Source organism: Apostichopus japonicus, chromosome 23, assembly GCF_037975245.1.
Source record: "Apostichopus japonicus isolate 1M-3 chromosome 23, ASM3797524v1, whole genome shotgun sequence".
In the NCBI taxonomy this organism is placed as follows: domain Eukaryota; kingdom Metazoa; phylum Echinodermata; class Holothuroidea; order Aspidochirotida; family Stichopodidae; genus Apostichopus; species Apostichopus japonicus.
This window is the reverse complement of record NC_092583.1, coordinates 99,642-120,027: the sequence shown is the minus strand read 5'-3', so window position 1 is coordinate 120,027 and position 20,386 is coordinate 99,642. Positions and strand designations below refer to the sequence as shown.

Here is a 20,386-nt window from a genome sequence, read left to right as displayed (position 1 = left end):
ACGTTTAAGTGAAATTATATTCTACTTAAGTGGAATACAACTTGCGTGAGTCGAATTCTACTTTACTTAAGTTGAATTGAATTCGACTTCAGTAGAATATATTACACTTAAGTAGAATTGTGAGTTATATGATTAAACGGCTTGCCCTATGGTTGTTCATCATCTCGGAATTTCTAGAACTTGGGCAATATAAATGAGTGACCTTTAAGATGACCTTTAAGGGTCACTTAACACTATTATGATCTAATTACAGCTAAGTTTGATGAATCAGAAGTAGAAATGAGAATGCAACAAAATTGGTGTCTTCCTACTGATGTCAGATGCAGAACCGAAAAGTATATATCAGGTTACAAAGATGGGTTAAGGGACAACATGCAATGAGTTGCCCGTGCTCCCATTCTGGGCCAGATTCCTTCCATTCCCAGTTCAATCATTGACCGTGACTCACTAAATTAGTCTACAGCCCCTAAGTCATCGATTGCACAACAAGCAATATTTGTGAAGTTTGATTGCCAGTATCATTTCTCCCAATACGGTCGTTCTGCACGAATAATGTCACCTGTTTCTTGACCAGAGGGATAAGAAAGGGATCCCTCGTGTGACAGTTGTTTTCGTTAATATTTCAGGAATAATACTGTACTATGTTCAACAACAGCATTCCGTCCGCTTAGACATAATATCATAGTATATCATCATACCATATAGCTATGACGTATGTGTATGATGTAACCGGGAAAGAGGGATGTTGGGGTTGGTCTTCAGAGCCAGAACCAGAAATAATGAGACATAAACATGATCAGCATTGACCTATATCAACTAGTCATCTACAAATAGTTTAGTAAAATCGCCATTCGTTTATAGGAGATATCAGCAAATACTCTTCATATTCTTAAAAGGTGTAAAAGTAAGTTGGCCTGACGTTTCGATCCTAGCAGGATCTTCTTCAGATGCTAAATGACAAGTAACAGTAACAGAAGGGACAAAACATGCACATAATACAGACAGGTTAATGAGCACTGTGACACAATGAGATACATGTAAGGGGATTAGTAGACAAGGGATGGAGAGAAGAAAGCAACAGGGGAAGAGGAGAGGTAGGAGATAAACAGTGGAGGTACATATTCTTCAAAATTAGATATAAGTGTTATGCAATAGAATTCTGAAAGCATGTATCACAAACACAAATAGGAAAGTAACTTTACAGATTGGATTAAGTTGCAATTTCTCCTTGCTTAGCTCTCATTGCTCATTACCTCCAACACTAAGAATACAGTAGTTTATTTAGCTTTGGCGTTCCAAGTAAATATATCTGTCATAATGGATGATACTTGGGGCTTACGTGCAACTCTCTACAAGCTACGGTGGTCAAGATGGGACTTGAGAAATTTCACCTTAAGTGTATTTCCATCGAATATGTGTACCTCAAAACGTTACTGTCTTCTCGAGAGTTGGACACAGTACCGACATTTTGACTTATCCCTCGAAATTTCGACTATTTCTTCAAACTTTCGTGTTATACCGAAATTTTCTACTACTACGTCTCAAAGTTGTTAGCATTTTCCACTCTTCTTCGACTTAAGTTACGAATATCAAGTTCTAAATCAAATTATTTCTCTGAATGATATTCGTAATTTCGACGTTTAAAACTACCTGCAAATTTCAACTATATCATCTTGAAACTTCCACTATATTATCGACATAATAAGAAGGAATCACGCTATAGTTTCTTGCTGGTACTAAAATTTACAAGGGAAATGGAAACCAGTATTCTTATTGAAATCAGTCTATGTGTCTGTCCTGTCTTACCGCCAAGCAGTGGCGTAGGAAGGTACTTTTGAGTGCGGGGGCTGAAGACTGATGGCCGGCCTGGGGAGGGGTCTAAGGGGAGGGGTGCCCCCTCCCCTTTGGAATTTTTTGCATTTCCAGGTGGCCTCAGATGCAATTTGGTGCAATATAGCACACTTCAACACCTACTCCATTTTGTAAAGTTAATTTTGTATTTTCACCTGGCCTAAGATGCAATTTGGTGCTCCAAATGAGAATTTTTTTCTCATTTGGAAATGAAAAGGGGTTTTCTGACTTGCGAAGCGGGGGGGCGGAATGATACTTCCGCCCCTCCACATTTTTCACTGGGGGGGGGCTGGCGCCCCCCAGCCCCCCGGTTCCTATGCCCTTGCCGCCAAGACGCTGTTTGTATATAGACAACAAGACAAGACGTGACGTACTCTCATCAGGGAGTTGTTATAAAAACTCCCTGCTCTCAGCCTATGTGGATAATACCAAAGTTCATCGTACTATGGTGTGTTGGGAGGCGCTTTATAGCATAGGTTGTCTTAACGTGCGGGTCATAGCTTTACCGCAAAAAGAACATATATACCGTCTTACATTCAAGCCGTTCACTGTTTCAAATTTCAAATTACTTACGTTGCCTGCGTGCTATAGCAACATACAAATAATTGAACATCTTGCCCCACACATAAGCATGAGCAACCAAATTCAAACAAAACAAAGTATCTTAAAATGCTGACGAAGTGGCTTCAAATATATGCAGGGTACTTTCCTCAGTGTATAAAGGCTGCACATCACAGCCAAAGCCAGGAACTGGCAACCCTGGTCCCATGTTCATTCCACTCCTAGGTTGAAGGAACTAATTATTGTAACGGCGTATCAAGAAGGTATGAAGTCGTATTGTGCCGTGTGGGCACGAATGTGTACACGTGTCTGTCTGTTCTGATGTATGCAACACCTGGAAACATATAGCAAAGATGAACTTAGCGAACACTTGACATGTAGATACCATACACCAGTCAACCGTTCAGTGCTACCAGTACCGTGACACAGACACTCCCAACACTGCCGATGTTTGGATTTCACACATTGAGTAGAAGAAGTCGACGGTATGGCAAGTCGTTTTAGTTTTTATTCTGTATTTGATGATATCATCAAATATTTAATGATATCATCAATTAAATTGCTGATATCGTCAAATATTTGATGATATCAGCAATTATTTGCTGATATCACCCAAAAATTGGTGATATCAGCAATTGAATTTCTATGCTCGAAGCACAAAATTCACACATTGTTAGGGGAGAAAAGTACGATGAACAGAATATGGTGACATGAATAGAAGACCAAGGTTGATTATGCAATGATCGGATGACTTTTTCTACGAAATTTCAGTTATTGGGAATAAGGAACGGTCATTTGCTAAACAATGTTATAGAGTTATAACGGTCAACTATTTAGAGTCAGTTGATGGAACATAAATTGCACTTATTGGAAGAAATACCTCTTGGAATTAAGTACATCGGAAAGGCCAGACAGAGTGTCCCTGATATCCAATCCTCGGGTTGCTCTCTCGTGGTATGGTTGAAAATGCCCTGCTCCAAAGTGTCATAACACTCGAACAGCTGTGCAGGAAATTAACCTTTTACCGGGTTTGCCCCTGTGGCAGTAATGAGTGTCCGGCCCCCAACAGGTGGGATCGACGGTAAACCACATGCTAGATGAATTCAGTTTTATAGCTATGGGAAAATATATTTTTATTACCAAGTGTAAGCAATAAATAACAATATTTAGTAAAACTAAGTTTCTTTTCCCACTTTTTTCTTGACGCTGGCCTATCAGAAAGAAGAATGCATACGGTCGTTTAAATTAAACTTTCAATTAGGTTTGTGATGTGCGTTTTTGTGTGCGCATTTGTATTAGGCCTAAGTATTTTTGTAATTTGTATTTATGTCAGAAATCTGACTTCTGAGTGCCCAACGTGCAGTATATGGAATTATTGGTAAGCATCCAAGTGAATGTGGTAAAGGTAATATCGGATATGTATGCATACGTAGGCCTCTTTTCTGGCCAATTAGTATGTTGTTATCTTGGAGGCTACACGTTCAGTTGTGACCAATATTCTATAGTCGTGTCCTGTAATAAGTATATATGTACATAACTTGCGAAGTATATATAAACTTAAGGGCTGACTAACCTTAACTAATGCAGCAATAGCGCTAAAGTCACACTAGCCGAGTCAACTGAATTTATACAAGGTTTAGCTGATGTCATATATTAAACATTATAACTAATTTTGTCTTATACCCCCTCCCCTTAAGTGATAAAGCCCCACCCTAACTCTCCTTTTTGGTTTCCCAAAAGGGAAAACTACGGGGCCACTCTTACCGACCTTGCAATTTTTTTTTTTTTGGGGGGGGGGGGGGGGACCGCTGATTGCAAAGTCGACAATGACTATACGTGGATCGCAAAATCGGTATTTATTATTATGGGTATAGACATTTCCAACACGGCACAGGCGCGTAGCCAAGGGGGGGGGGAAGGGGGCAGCCGCCCCCCCCCCCCCCTTGAGCATATTTTTTACAATTTTTTTTAAGGTTTTTATGATATCGCTAGTATTTTCAAAAGAGAAAATGCTAAGATGCAACTAACAAGGCATGGGAAGTGCCATTTCCGGCGATCTGGGAGGCATTTACAGCTTTTCTTGTACGCTTCGCGCCAAACATGGTGGCGCTATGCTTAGATAGTTTGCAGAGCCGTATATAGAGATATACGGCTCTGATAGTTTGCAATGCAGAATCTACAGTTTCGCCCCTCCCTTCGTCTTCGTCTTCGTCTTCGTCTTCGATACGGTGACACATCCGCAAAAAGGGACAATATCTCACCACACACACGTCAAGAGAATAACTAGTTAAATCTGACCCGAGTACTGATATTAGTGACAGGATTCACAGAACCACTGGAACTACTAATGAGGTCTGAAGGCAGACTATTCCAATCCCTAATTGTATTTGGAAAAAAACTATACTTATAGCAATTGGTACTGGCATACAGTTGGCAGAAATGCATATCGTGCATGTTCCGACTCCTACGCAGAGGCTTTCTTAGGCAGTCAATAGGGATCTGAGCCTGACCATAGATGCCCTTAGCAAATAAAATGATTCTACTTTGTCTTGGCAAATTCCTGGCTACGCGCCTGACACGGCAACATACAAAACCGCTGTACTCGAAGCCGAAGACTTCTTTACTTGGCCAGGCGACGGCAGACTGTCATTCCCACTGATCTGTAGTGTACAGATCAGTGGTCATTCCTCAGAAAGGTTGCTATTACTAAAACTTTAGGGTCTACACTGTTTGTTAATGCAGGGAGTTTACCATAACAACTCCCTGGTCAATGTTAGCAAAAAGATTCAACAGGTAGAAAAAAATTATCAAAGGATCATTATATTGTACTTGCTAATATATAATTGAGTTAATGTTGATAATGTTATGTAGTTTAAATGTCTTTGAATGTTAAAATATATATTGTGTTTCATGCAGAAATTGTCAACCCCCTATATAGTAGTCCATGTACTTAAGTTTGGTTAGTACCACTATTTGATAGGGTTCATGTCTTTAAATAAACAAATATGAAAATATATCTATAACAAAAATAAGTTCTTGCATGGCGGTCGACGTATGAAGAACACCAGTATTTTTTAATATATTATGAAATAAAGTTCTCATTTGACTTGTCAAAAAAGTATGTTGCATGCCAACCTTACGAATATAACCCACGCGAAAAATCTTACGCGGTACGAATTAAGCAGGTCACACATCCGGAGTGTATGCATGCTAGATTTTTCAATACCGCCCTCACTACTGTCGGGGAGGCCTTTCATGCTGTAGTTCTTATGTAATCCTTTTTTGGCTTCACCAATGGCAAAGACTTGAAACAGTTAATGTGGAAGCGCAAAAACGACAATGATGCAGAATCCAAAATTGTATACAAAATAATTATGCAGGGGCGTCGGAAGCTATTTGGGATTGGTACGGCAATAGAGTGTGGCCATCTATCATAATCATCGGGGGGACCTTTGGTAGGTCAAACTACGCTACGCGCCACCATGGTTGGCGAGTAGCGTAATGGAGAAAATTTTGAAAAATGCCTCTCAGATTGCAGGAAATGGCACTTCCCGAGCTTGAAAACAAGACCCCTACCATGCCAGAGTAGTCACATTTAGCCTACTTGCCGTCATCATTATTGAAAAATATACTTCCCAGATTATTTTTTTGCCATTTTATTTTCCTTAGTCCTACTTTTTTCTTTTCTTTTTTTTGCGCCGTGAATATTGGTCCGGCACGCCCCTGTTATGGTATCCTTTCTGTATTTGAAATGAAAAAATGTTCCTTTGTAAGTCAAAAAGATCTTTTGACTCGAGAGAAAATAAGAAAACTGTTATCATAAAGTATCCGATAGTTGACAAATCAATTATGAAAAGTGCCGTATTGTTGAAACCCTTCAAATACTGGAATTTGTGCTACTGAAATGCACAATAGGTCTATTTTGTCAGCACGGTTTGTGGGTATTTGCGTTACTTCCTCAGACTAAAGTCACATTTGTCACTGCCATCACTCGAAGTCAGTATAGGGCCGAATTATAGCTTGCTATAACTGCTAGAAGTTTTCAAAAAAATATGTTCCTGAAGTTCTTTACTCTCCGGCCATTTTTTTCAGACATTTTTAAAGAACACACAAGATGACTGAATGTCCCAGTGAGGAAAATTTCCTGAAAGGTTGTAATAAAAACAATTTAAGAATTTTGGCCAAAGGTGAACATATTTGAATATCTATCATATTTGGGGCCATTACAGTATACCTTTAAGTAAAATGCATCTTACTATTGGTCAACTCCAATTTCATTAAAGCAAAATAAAATTTGAGCTAAAACTTGTGAAATGCTCTTAATTGGTCAATCAATTTCACTTAAGTTGAATACAAGAAGTCTGAAGACCATAATCTGTTCAGTAGGTCTTGGAAGGGGCCTTTTTTTTACATTTCCTACGTTACTTTTCACGGTTGAGAGAATTCAATCATATTGGAAACTCGAAAGATTGGAAAGTGAGTTGCAACCGAGATAATTAGATAACCAACATTGAAGAAGGCTGGACTTAAAATTATGTTGTATTTAGCTGAAGAAATAAACAAGTTTCAGTGAATTAGGGACAAACTAAAACGAATGACAGCGAATGACCGAATGACAATTGACTTTGTACAGGATTAATTATCATAAGCGAATGACAGCGAATGACAACGAATGACAACGAAGGACAGTGTTGAGAAGAGATAGAATGATTAACGGAGTGGAGTAAATGCGGTTTTTGGTTTTCTGCATGCGCAAAAATGATTTGAGGAAATCGCATGTTACGTGGTTGCAGGGTTTTGGTGTAATTTACGGATAGAAACCACAGGGAAAGTTTTTGTGTGAGAATACGCTTGAGTGCTGTGCTTTTTACCTCTGTAGATTTATATAGAAAGATAACTGAAGCCGTTTCAAGATTTTGTGGTATTGTTAGTTTCTAACAATTAATATCGGAAAAATGACGTTAAATTTACTTTTTAAAATCGGACTTACCATTCCGCTTACTATACGGTGCGTTTTTATCTTGTCCGTACTTTACTAGATCTAGATACCCGCGAAGTCTGAACTGTGATATCCGGTTGAAGCAAATGTCTGTGCTGTCATTACTGTCATTCGTTTTAGTCAACGCAATTTTTTAGTGTGTACAACATATTGTCACTCGTTATGTGTAAAGCAATTGTCATTCGTTTTAGTAACACCCGTGAATTAACATTAAAGACAGTTGTATTTAACTTAGCATCTTATTACGCCTAAGCAGAAGTTCATTCCACCTAGGCTACTGGTACAAATTTATTCGACTGAAGGGGTGACAATTATCAAATTAACCTAATTTGCTGAAGTGAATGGGGTCCTTGAGGGCTGAGGTTAGTTCCAAGGTGTTTCGACAACAGAGAAGTTGACCTGTGACGTACTTCCGTTTTCAAGAGCCCTCTCTAGTATTGCTATGGCAATGGCGCGAAATGGAAAGTGTAAATTACTTGTACAAGTTGTTGATGACGGCTACTCAGGCTGAAGATTAACCTGAAGATGACGGCAACTGGGCAGCATGGGTTTGAAGCCTGGACGTAAAGATTAGACCTAAATGTATGCTCTTGACTTGAACTTTTAACGTTTGAGAAAATTATATGAGCCAGGCTTTGTTGCAGGTTGTAGCTGCCACAGCTTAGGCCCCCAAGACGTAGCCTAAGGTACTGTAGACCTAACGGCATAACCGTTAGCTTAGTAATGGTTGGTGAATTACTCTGTTGAACAGCAATGTTTAAACGAAATTGGGGGTCGATGGGGGCAGGCATAAATTTGAATAAGGATTATATTTCTAGTGGAGGTGCTTGTAGGTGTTTTGAAAGGAAGGAAAGTCATTTCTAATAATATCAGGAGGCATGCTAAGGAGTAAGGTACACCTAGGCCTAGTTACAGTACACTTACACTACAGGGATAAGCTGAAGATTGTCTTTACCAATGCTAGAAGTATTTGTAAAATTTTTGCAGAATTTACTGTTCTTCTTGAGGATCTGCGAGGTCCGCGAGACCGAAAGTAAAAAGGTCCGCAACACCGAAGATCTTTGAGACCGAGGTCCGCAAAACCGAAACTATTACTAAATACTAGGCCCCGCGAGACCTAAACTACTAGGCCTAGGCCTATAATAGCACTTGGTAAGACAAATCTTACTACCGGTAATATTACCTTGATAAAGTGCGTAATTTAAAAGAATTTACAGCCATTTCTTTTCATAATGGATACCAGTGACTTGCGCAAGGGGGCTGGGGCGGCTTGCATTGATACTAGGCCTCCACCAGTGGCGTAACCAGAGGGGGTTGCAGGGGGCAAAAGCCACCGCTCTCAAATGTCTTACCCCCCTGCTGTGTGTTTGTGCTACAAAGTGTACACATTTTAGGAAGTAAATTAGACGTTTGGTTTATTATGAGGAAATTGTGTCAACTGTTACAGGCTAGAGGTTAAAAGTTGACCCCTAATTAATCCTGATTTCATAGTAAAGTGGGATAATAATGACAGTATCCGCTATAACAAGGGAACATGTTGCGGTTTTCGGTTCTACTTCTGTAAGGAGTCAAAATTCTTTAGACTACTCGAATTTCAAATAATATTTTTGTAATGTGACAATGTAAAAAAGTGTTTTAAACTGGATTAAATCGCCCGTTTTCCCTTACCTCTTCAGATTTTAAGGGGGGGGGGGGCAGGGACGTCCACCAATGAAGAATTTACAGTAGGGGGCATGCTCCATAGACCATCGGTCTCACGGACCATCGGTTCTCGGAAATTCGGTCTCGCAGACCTTCGGTCTTGTGGAATTCCCCTGGACGGGGTATGTTGTGTATTGTCAGGACAGGAGGGATACTCGTAATGGAATTGGTGGGTAAGCTTGCACGGTTTTGTGAAAACTTACAACAGTTTGCCTGAGAAAGTTGTACTTGCAAGAAGTGTGAATGGGTTGAGAATGCTTTGGACAAGCACTTTAAGCATTGTAATCGGGTCTGAGTGTTTATGTCTTCAGATTTTTCTCTCCTATAGGGTCCTTGGGAATTGAGTGCCCCTCCTGATCCTTATTTTTCTACCAAACTAAACTAATAATAACAATAAATACGTTCAGATAGGCACTACGTTAGGTCTACAGAAGTCTGGTAGACCTAGCTAATTTCAGTAATTTCAAGGTGCCAGTGAACTGTCAATCGAAGTAACTTATTTCTTCTTGGTAATTTGTTTGGCCATAATAAAAGTCTGTTCAGGTGATGCAGAATTTATTCAGCAGGTGGTTCAAGTCCACCAACAGATAAGATTAAGCCACTCAGTTTCCAAGAAGAATTTGATCATTTGTGCATGTGACTTAATTGCTATAGAAAAAAAGGCTAATCCCATGATAGAAATTTTATTTGGCAATTTGGCAAATCAATCAATGAATATTCTGAAATTCCTTACAGAGGAGTTTTGTCTGTGAATGTGTGATATAATTTTTTTTGTTCATCTTTGGTCACCATACACTTGGAAGTGCAATTCCAGTACAAAAAGGTCTCTTAATTTACAGTTAACTTGATACAACAATGTAAAAAAAATTGTGTAAAATTCTTCAACAACACATAAGACAGTGCCCGCCTTTTTAAACAAGAAAACTGGGAGCTGATGTTGTTAAAGCTCACTACCAGCTGCTTTTGATTGGCAAGAAAACCTTGGCGGAGTGTGTATGTTAGGTCTAAAGAAAATTGCAGCAGCTCAGTCCAGCAAACTTGGAAGGATCAAAAACATTGCCCGCTTCAGGAAGGACAAAGAGTGTAGGAACTTCTAACAAGCAGATAAAACTTATTTATTTTATATTTCTTTGTTACACATACAATGCAAGAATCATAACATACTTAACAATGTGAAGTTTTTATCTGGTACACAAGAGGTACAAACAAACCCACTGACAGGAATCTGGGGGTGGGGGCAGGTGCACTCTATAAGGTCTTGTCCCACAGTTTCCCAGACCTTGAGCAAATTTTCAAATACACAACTAGAAATACAAATTTCCCAAAGGGGATGGGTGGGGGGGGGGGAAGCCCTTGTTCCCTCTCCCAGGTTTTCCTCAAAAACCATTACTTGGAAATAAGCTTACTAAAGCTTCTCCATATTATGTATAGGGGCTTAATAAAACCACAATTTTCTCTAATGGACAGAGGCACCTCCCTTATTTTATTCTCACTGGTACCCACTTCAGACCCAACATCATGCTTTCACTTGTAGAGCTGCATAATATCTAATTGTGAAGGAAGAAGAGGCTCCGTATATATAGCCCATATGAACAAGCATCATGCCACATATTCAAGAAACTGATCTAGGCTGGTAGAAGTGTTGTATAGGATCAAGTCACATTGTGACATTTGTAAAAAAAATTGCAGCTTTTGCTATATTCATCGTGAAGTTAGGAACAAGATTATATAAGGAATTATGGAAAGACACTTGAGCATTTTGTCTATAATGAGCTTTGTCCTGACTCCAATCCTCTGAAATATGACAGGTGATATTTTCCCACAAACAGAACAATAAGAAACTACATACAGCTGGCATTATGTAAAGGCCAGTAAAGGCAATCTAGAAGAAAAAGTGAAGGCATGGCAAAGTGAAGACAACTGAGATTGTTTTTTTTCTTCGCAAGTGCTCAGACAAGCCAAAACAAACAGCTATCTCAGATGTGCGGATCCATATGTAAATTTAGTGGTTTTCCATACTGGCGTGCCCTCCCAAAAGTATGACGACTCAGGGGAGAGAAGTTGCAAAGATAATGCAGAAACAAAAGATTAACGGTTTACTTGGATAATTTAATAACTCAACTGGAGCAACGGTTTACTTGAATAAATTAACAACTCAACTGGAGCAAACTAAATATAAAATATAAAGCATAATTTACTTACAAGTCACAAGCTCACTACATATGAATCAAATGTACTCACTCGCTCACAAGTCTTGGCCGGTCAACCATCCGTACTCACCGCCTCATTCATAAGCTCTGCCAAACCTTTTCATACACAAGAAAGTTATATCACACCACACGCACACACTCACACCAGATGCACGCACGCACCACAAACAGCGCGCCACGCCCGATACGTTTGAAACCTCTGTTACGTAATTAAACAGCGATGCGTCGCTTACAAGGGCACCATAGCCTAACGCTACACTATATACATGTACGCCCACACAAGAATACGCCTATCGTTACAATCGCTCATTTACACATAGAAAGCCCAAAACACAAGAAACAGATGATAGGGATGACATGGAAGATGACAGCTATGACACCAGAGAAAGCACTACTTTCCTGTTCATCCATCAGACCAGCCAGCAACAACTGCTTTTAAATCATTATGGAGACATGGTACTCATTGATGCCACCTACATGACCACAAAATATGCTCTGCCTGTTCTTGGTATTTGTGAGGACCAAGGTTGGTTATAGTCCTGTGGCTGAATTCATCACAGAGAATGAAACGACTGTTGCGATAACAGAGGCCTTTGACATCATCAAAGATAAAACCTTGATTGGAACCCCAAGTTCTTCATGCTTGACCATTCTGAACAAGAATACCAAGCACTGCATGCAGTGTTTCCAGGTACACAGAAGTTTTTATATGCCTTTCACATGGAACAGGCATGGTTGCATTGGAGCAAGGAAAGTAAGTTAACTCAAACCTACACAAAGTTATTAGTACTTTTCTTTTTAAAAGTTTTTAGCAAAGCCGCACAGCAAGAGGTTCCTAGTTTGATTCCTGGTCAATGCACCTGTGTTATGTCCTTATGCAAAGCACTTATTATCTCTCTGCCGACAAAGTTGGTGAAGAGGGGACATAACATCGTTACTGTTCATCTGTTTATTTGTCTGTTGGTCCATTTGTCTCTCTGTATGTTCACACGTTAGCCGTCCTTCTGTATGTGAATCTGTCAGATCAACCTCCACAAAGCGTCTGGAAAAGAAGTAGAGAAAAACAATAGTGTCAATAGAATAGAGTGGAAATATAATAGATTTTTATAACATTTGATTTGGTTAATAGGTGAAGTTAGCCCTATTTGGTGTCTATGGGAAAAAAGTTGAGCATGTTTCTTTTAGAAACTTATGTCAGACTAAAATAAAGGCTAGGTGTGTTGAATTGCAATAGAGTGAGTAAAGGTTGTAATTAAGGTTGGACTGACTAAATGGTTAGAAGTATATTTGGTAGATCAGTGGATGGCAAAAGGTGGGTGGGGTTAGGAGGTGAAAGAATGGAGGTATGTGAATGGTGTGTTAGATGAATTGCGTATGGTAGATTAATGGGGCACGGTGAGGAATAAAGCATGGGGATTAATGGAGCATGGGAAGTGAATGAATGATGACTTGGTATTGCATTCTGAGGGTTTCACTGAGGTTAGTGTCAAGGTGTTTCAACAACACAGCTTGTTGAGGCTAGTTTCAAGGTGTTTTGACAGCAATACTTGGTAATGCATTCTGAGGGTTTAATTGAGGTTAGTGTCAAGGTGTTTCGACAACACAGCTAGTTGAGGCTAGTGTCAAGGTGTTTCGACAACAAAACTTTGTATTGCATTCTGAGGGTTTCGCTGAGGTTAGTGTCAAGGTGTTTCAACAACACACCTAGTTGAGGATAGTTTCAAGGTGTTTCGACAACAATACTTGGTAATGCATTCTGAGGGTTTAATTGAGGTTATAGTGTCAAGGTGTTTCGACAACAGAGCTAGCTCAGGCTAGGTTCAAGGTGTTTTGACAACAAAACTTGGTATTGCATTCTGAGGGTTTCACTGAGATTAGTGTCAAGGTGTTTCGACAACGCATCTAGTTTAGGCTAGTTTTAGGGTGTTCCGAAGACAAAGAGATTAGTGTCAAGGTGTTTCGGCAACGCAGCTAGTTTCAGGGTGTTTCGACAACGCAGCTAGTTGGTCAAGGTGTTTCGACAACGCAGCTAGTTGAGACTAGGTTCAAGGTGTTTCGACAACAAAGAGATTAGTGTCAAGGTGTTTCGACAACGCAGCTAGTTGAGGCTAGTTTGAAGGTGTTTTGACAACAAAACTTGGTATTGCATTCTGAGGGTTTCACTGAGGTTAGTGTCAAGGTGTTTTGACAACACAGCTTGTTGAGGCTAGTTTCAAGGTGTTTCGACAGCAATACTTGGTAATGCATTCTGAGGGTTTAATTGAGGTTAGTGTCAAGGTGTTTCGACAACACAGCGAGTTGAGGCTAGTTTCAGGGTGTTTCGACAACAAAACTTTGTATTGCATTCTGAGGGTTTCACTTACCAGGACACAGTGATTCAAACACTTGGAAGTCCATGCAGGGTGTTTCGACACCACATCACAGACACAGTGATTCAGACACCTGGTACAGCGCACTGAGTGTTCGTGTACCATCTTTACCTAGGGCCTAGATCTGAGGGTTTCGCTTACCTTAGTGATGCAAACAGTTAGTACCGCACACTGAATGTTTCAAGGTGTTTCGACAACAATACTTGGTAATGCATTCTGAGGGTTTAATTGAGGTTATAGTGTCAAGGTGTTTCGACAACAGAGCTAGCTCAGGCTAGGTTCAAGGTGTTTTGACAACAAAACTTGGTATTGCATTCTGAGGGTTTCACTGAGATTAGTGTCAAGGTGTTTCGACAACGCATCTAGTTTAGGCTAGTTTTAGGGTGTTCCGAAGACAAAGAGATTAGTGTCAAGGTGTTTCGGCAACGCAGCTAGTTTCAGGGTGTTTCGACAACGCAGCTAGTTGGTCAAGGTGTTTCGACAACGCAGCTAGTTGAGACTAGGTTCAAGGTGTTTCGACAACAAAGAGATTAGTGTCAAGGTGTTTCGACAACGCAGCTAGTTGAGGCTAGTTTGAAGGTGTTTTGACAACAAAACTTGGTATTGCATTCTGAGGGTTTCACTGAGGTTAGTGTCAAGGTGTTTCGACAACACAGCTTGTTGAGGCTAGTTTCAAGGTGTTTTGACAGCAATACTTGGTAATGCATTCTGAGGGTTTAATTGAGGTTAGTGTCAAGGTGTTTCGACAACACAGCTAGTTGAGGCTAGTTTCAGGGTGTTTCGACAACAAAACTTTGTATTGCATTCTGAGGGTTTCACTTACCAGGACACAGTGATTCAAACACTTGGAAGTCCATGCAGGGTGTTTCGACACCACATCACAGACACAGTGATTCAGACACCTGGTACAGCGCACTGAGTGTTCGTGTACCATCTTTACCTAGGGCCTAGATCTGAGGGTTTCGCTTACCTTAGTGATGCAAACAGTTAGTACCGCACACTGAATGTTTCGTTTTCCATCATTTGTTGACTTGATTTTATGCATTTCGTTTTAAAAATGCTCTAAAAGTAACTAGCATCTTCATCTCTATCCCCAACACATCCCAAAACTCCACAATACGATCAGCGAATCTGAAACGGAAGTGACGTTGAGGTCAACTAGCTGTGTTGTCGAAACACCTTGGAACTAACCTCAGCCCACTGATGAGAGCAGCAAATCACTAATAGTATATAGTACATTAATAGATCAGCATTGCTACTGTAATGTAGACACAGATAGGATTCATGATCAATTAAAACGTGTGATACTGCGTTAGCATTCATCATTGGCTGAATAAGATTAGGCTATGACATTAAATTAGGTCGATCAGACTTGGATTTGTTTGATAGTACAACTACGACTTTGTACGGAATCCGGTTGTCATATTCTTGCTTCTTGGGCGTTCCGACCAGGAATACAATGACTAATACTATGCCTAGGCCTATGGAGGTACGTCATCAAACATGTTTTTTGTTAGGCTGTGCCACATTACCAGACACCTCCGACATTTTTAAGTTAGCAGCATTACATAACTAATAAATTCTCCATGCACAGCATATATACTGGTCTAGTATTTCAGTATTGAGATAGCCTACAGTAGGGCCTCACCTAGTCATAGACCTAGGCTACTTACTTGTTCGATTGTGTTGTCTAATGTGTTCCGCGAAAATCTTCTGTACATCGTCATGTGAAATTATGTCTGTGGTAAGGTCGAAGAATTCTATCACAGAATTCGCTCAAGGAAATTGCCAAACCGTTTATGTGTGAATAACGGGTTTTAAACTGCCCCAGTAATCACAGCAATGAAATTCACATTTCGGCAGAATAAGTTAGGCCTAGACCTTGGCCTACAGATATATCATGTGCACTAGCTTAGGCTAAGCCTAAAGGAGATTACTGTTCTTTCCAAGAAAATGTAATAGCATGTTGCTCTTTCCTTACATGGTCAACCAAGACATTAAGTTTACCCATTATTGTAATGAAATTTTAAATATTTAAGAACAATTTAGCTAGCCTAGGGCCTAGATCTTTCCTCAAAAGTTTGAATATTTGAACAAAATTCAGTCATAGTCTAAAACTTGTAAACATTGTAACTCCAAGTGTAAAGGTAGTGTAATGGCCATACTTTGTGTACATTCACCTTTTAATTTAGAGCCTGCAAGAACTTCATACTTTGCACATAGATCAACCTGAGTAAGCATTGAGTGCAAGAGCCTTGCTGATCAGTAATAACTAATAACTTTAAACATTGGAAACTCCTGTTTGCAACCTGAGACTGCTAAATGTTCTCATAAAAATGTGTCAAGGAATCTCTAAGCCAGTTGACTGCTGTAGGCTATGGTTGTTATAATTAAGGTTGAAATCTCCTATGTGCATTATTCTGTCATATTATCATTTGGTGACATTCTCATCCTTCTTGTCAACATCAGGATATTTAATATTTTTAAACTTTGATTAAAATATTTTCCAATTCCTGCTCAAGAAAGGTTTGATGAAAATCCATATATGTTTACCAGGACATACTATATAGTAGCCACTAGCCTTAAAGGAATTTTTTAGTGCAAATGGGATCCAGTCCTTTCAGTCATATCATTTTTTGTCTTTGTATCGCCCTAAGCCTTGCCCTGTGATGAATTTTAATTTCTGTGGTAGAGTGCTTGAAATGTTGGCTCGTCTTGCCAGAAAATTAGAATCTGACACTGACTTAAGTCGATCAAGTCTCACTCTAAGCTTGGCCTTGATACAATACACAGGAATGTGTACAGACTTTGCATTCACCTGTGATTAAGGAAATCTCTAAAATAACAAATATATGAACAACATTATGAAGAAGAACTAGTTAGGGAATTCTGGAACATTTTAACTCTCCAAAAGATCGCTAACTTGCAATTTCACTGGGAAATTTCCATTGAAATGGCTATTTTACTTTCAGAAATATTATTAACTTTCCTCACTGTGCAGTGTATCACTAGCTACAGTATCATTAGCTTGCTAATGATAGTGTCCCTGCAGCCCCTAAAACAAAGCGCCGCGATGATGTCACTGTCGCTCTTTGTTCTCCACTGTTCAATTTGATTTAGTTGACGCGAGATTACAATTTCACTTCTCCTGAACCAATAGATATTTGAACTAGGACTTTGGCGCTGAAAAATTATGGAGTTTTTTCCATATATACACAAAAGACTGACACTAAAAAAAATCCTTTTATGTCTATGCATTACAGTATGTACACATGTTTTTCTATAAATAGCCATAACTCCCTGATGAGAGAACAGGTTGAATAGTAATGTATAGTAAAATATTCAAAATTTGAAAAACTTCTCAAAGGTGGACACCCCCCCTAGACCCCTCCCCCAGGATGGCGATCAGTATACTCGACACTCAGGAATTCCTGGGCACATCCCTGTTTATGTGATTCATGGTGACTTGTCTTCTCTGCAGCACACAGAACATACTGTGGTAAAGTGCCCCAGTGATACTTCATCATACACTAACCGTGCCATAATATCATCCCAGGACAAGAATAAATTAACAAGGTAAGTATAGAGAGACTTTTGTAAACAGTGTTAAGAGGCTCAGTTTCAGTGTATAATGATGACAATCATGACACTAGAGTCTGGTTCAGAGTTTAATCATAACACTAGACTCAGGTTCAGAGTACTTAAATATAACACTAGACTTGGGTTGAGTGTAAAATAATAACACTAGACTTGGGTTCAGACTTCAGAGTATTTATTATAACACTAGACTCATGTTCAGAGTACAATGAGTTATGATTATAACACTAGACTTGGGTTCAATGTATAATCATATTAAACACTGGACTCAGGTTCAGAGTACTTATGATTGTAACACTAGACTTGGGTTTAGTGTCTTATCATTTATAACACTATACTTAGGTTCAGAGTACTTAATAATAATAATAATAAGACTTATAATGCGCACACACCACTCAAAGAATGTTCATGGCGCAAATGACAATGAGAAATGATACAAATAATACAGAATAATACAAAACAATGACAGAAGAAAAACTTAATGGTATAAGATCATATAAAAGCTTTTGTCATTAAGTGGGATTTTATGCTCTTCTTAAAGTTAGAGAGAGTAGTACTTATGATTATAACACTAGACTTGGGTTTAGACTGTGAAGGAGACAACTATAATGGGATCTTATTTGAAGTGCATTAATTGATGGAATTAAAGCAAACCCATAAAAGTACTGCTGTTATTAAACAAATTTTCCCAATGAGCCAAACACAAGTGGAGAAGAGAGCATTCCTGGTAAAATCTGTTTAGATGTGCACCATCAAGAAAAGATCACCAGTGTTTGAATGTTTTGTTCTGAAAGGGTTAAGTGAGGATCATAATGTAGTGTGAGAAAATGGAGAGGAGGCCATCCCAGGGATGCTTCACAATCTTGGGAATATCTCTAGGGTAGCTCTAATGGACTTAAAAGAGCTTAACAGAGTAAAGTATTCCATACTACTACATGACATCCAACTTGCCTTGCTAAAATTTTAAACAATGTATTACTATCAGTGCAGTAAAGAGATACTGAATGCAAACAAACCTCAGCAACTGCTAAAATTCAGTGTCATACTCTAAATTGCAAGCACTAAATATACATGATTGTCTTTAAATAAAAGACAAGAGGTTAATATTTGGTGACTTTTTAAGTATATACTGTACCGTAGCATGTCATAACAAGGTGTTGAATTTACATGTTGCTACTTTCCAATAAAAGTCAATATTAAAATCTGAATTGGTGAACGTTAAGTTCTTTAACATGTACTGTACCAACAAAGTCACATCAGCAAGTTTCATAAGCAAAGAAAGCTAGCACTGATAAAACACCTGAGATTGGGGTTTCATTTTATTAATGGCTTGTTCTATCAACTGACACATGTAACTAGGGAAAGTGGTGATGTGTTTGGTGGAGATCACCACAGCATGTGAATAGTAAACAATATACAGTAGTTTAAGTTGAGTTCTTCATGTCCTGTTATCTTCAGACATGTATTTGTGAGGAACAGCTCTGGGTCCTATGTATTCACCACTGAAGTGGACCATCTGGTCAAACCTGGAACCATTGGTTTTAGCTTGCCACAGGTAAGAAATTAGTCCACTAGTTTGATTTACATATGTACATGATATCACTTTATAATTATAATTTAACATAAGTACTTTTTGGTTCACATGTTCATTTGCATTTTACACCTTGAGTTGGATCTGTCTTGGTGATATTACAAACTACACACAGAGCCAAATTATGTAACCAATGACTGCTATGTGAATATGATGACATGATGTGAAACAACTTTGGGTTCCAGATATAAAACATTATTTTGTAACCATTGCATAAGGGCTAAACTAATTATATTAAAGTTAATTGGACAATGGCTTTTGAGACTGGAATTGAGCATATTGTTACTGTTGTTACTCCCTCCTCTAATCTATACTACATTAATCTGGAGTTCGTATCATCTATAGGTAACAGTCATGGCATTCATACAACAAAGTTCAAAGACATGAGATGCCATTCTCTGTTGCAAACACAGCCCTCTGCTTTGTGAACATTTTGGTTTGTGCTACTCTTTTCCAAATTCACCTACTCTCACTTCCACCTCTCCCATCTTCATTACCCCCCAGCATGCACACACAATCAAAGTTACTTTACAGTCAGTGTTTGCTGACTACATAATTGATAGACATGATAGACATACTCCATTTAATCCAAACAATATTCCAACAATCATATGCATCACTGAATGAGTGCATGTATGTATAGGTCTCCCAATCAGTTGTGCTTTAGGCTATATCATCACTGTGTATGCATACATTGACTGTGTTTTTAAGCAATAAAACTGCACTTGTATCAGCAGCATAATAACCACTTGACATAAACACTAAACCACAGAGCAAAATCACTGTTATCATCGTTACTTTTGACCTTGAATGTTTTCTAACCATTGCGACATTACTGTACAAACTGTACAGCACCATCCCATATCTGTTGTTGATGACTCTCAGATCAAATGTATGCTTTCACCTATACATTGCAAGTGCCTGGTAGTCTTACAGATATTACTATTTAGGAATATACCACAAGTAATCAACCCATGAATTCAATTTGTATCACCATGTCCAGTAACAACAGAAATGTTAATGCACACACAAATACATTGGTGATTAAAACTGTATTTCCATTCAAACCCATCTTTTGTCCATACTGGATAATTTTGATTGTTGATATTGTTTGTCCATAGAATACTTCAAATACTTATGATTTATGTGCACATCTTCTCTTGTTGCATTTTTCCAGAGAAAATGGGCCAGACTGTCAATCAACGAGAAGTTAGAAGGTAAATGAATCAGTGTGAATATTGCTACAAACAAAATGATGGGTTGAATTGGGTTAGGTTCAGTAAGGTGTGAGGGAGGAGGGAAGTGGCAGGAGTTAGGAAGAGTGGGAGAGGAGAGGGGAGGGGGACAAGATATAACAAGCTGGCAAGGTAAGCAATTTGATCTGGGATGCAAGGTTTTCTCTTGGTTCACTTAATATGTAATAACCATTTGAATAGTGAAACATTTGCTTGAAAGAACAGTTTTGCAGATGGAAGTTTATCTCATTATGTGACTAAAGGGAGAGGCA

The 20,386-nt window shown here is 38.9% G+C and overlaps 1 protein-coding gene and 1 long non-coding RNA gene across 3 annotated transcripts in view; one reads left to right on the top strand and one right to left on the bottom strand.

Annotated features, from left to right (window-relative positions):
* Positions 1–11,200: 11,200 nt before the first annotated feature.
* LOC139964607 (uncharacterized) lies at positions 11,201–14,828 on the bottom strand. The gene is made up of 2 exons (XR_011792038.1): positions 14,662–14,828; positions 11,201–12,364 (listed from the first exon to the last, which is right to left on the bottom strand). It is a non-coding gene; the product is annotated as an uncharacterized lncRNA (long non-coding RNA).
* Positions 14,829–14,946: 118 nt separating this feature from the next.
* The window catches only part of LOC139964606 (vesicle-fusing ATPase-like), a 57,037-nt gene continuing 51,597 nt past the window's right edge, over positions 14,947–20,386 (top strand). Inside the window, exons 1-4 of one of the 2 annotated variants that reach the window (XM_071966335.1) lie at positions 14,947–15,180; positions 17,173–17,267; positions 18,747–18,843; positions 20,057–20,096. In XM_071966335.1, coding sequence (XP_071822436.1) covers positions 15,151–15,180; positions 17,173–17,267; positions 18,747–18,843; positions 20,057–20,096 — 262 coding nt within the window. In that variant the 5' untranslated portion in view covers positions 14,947–15,150. Of the gene's footprint in view, positions 15,181–15,285; positions 15,436–17,172; positions 17,268–18,746; positions 18,844–20,056; positions 20,097–20,386 lie in introns of those variants that run through there. The other variant, XM_071966334.1, reaches the window with a different exon arrangement.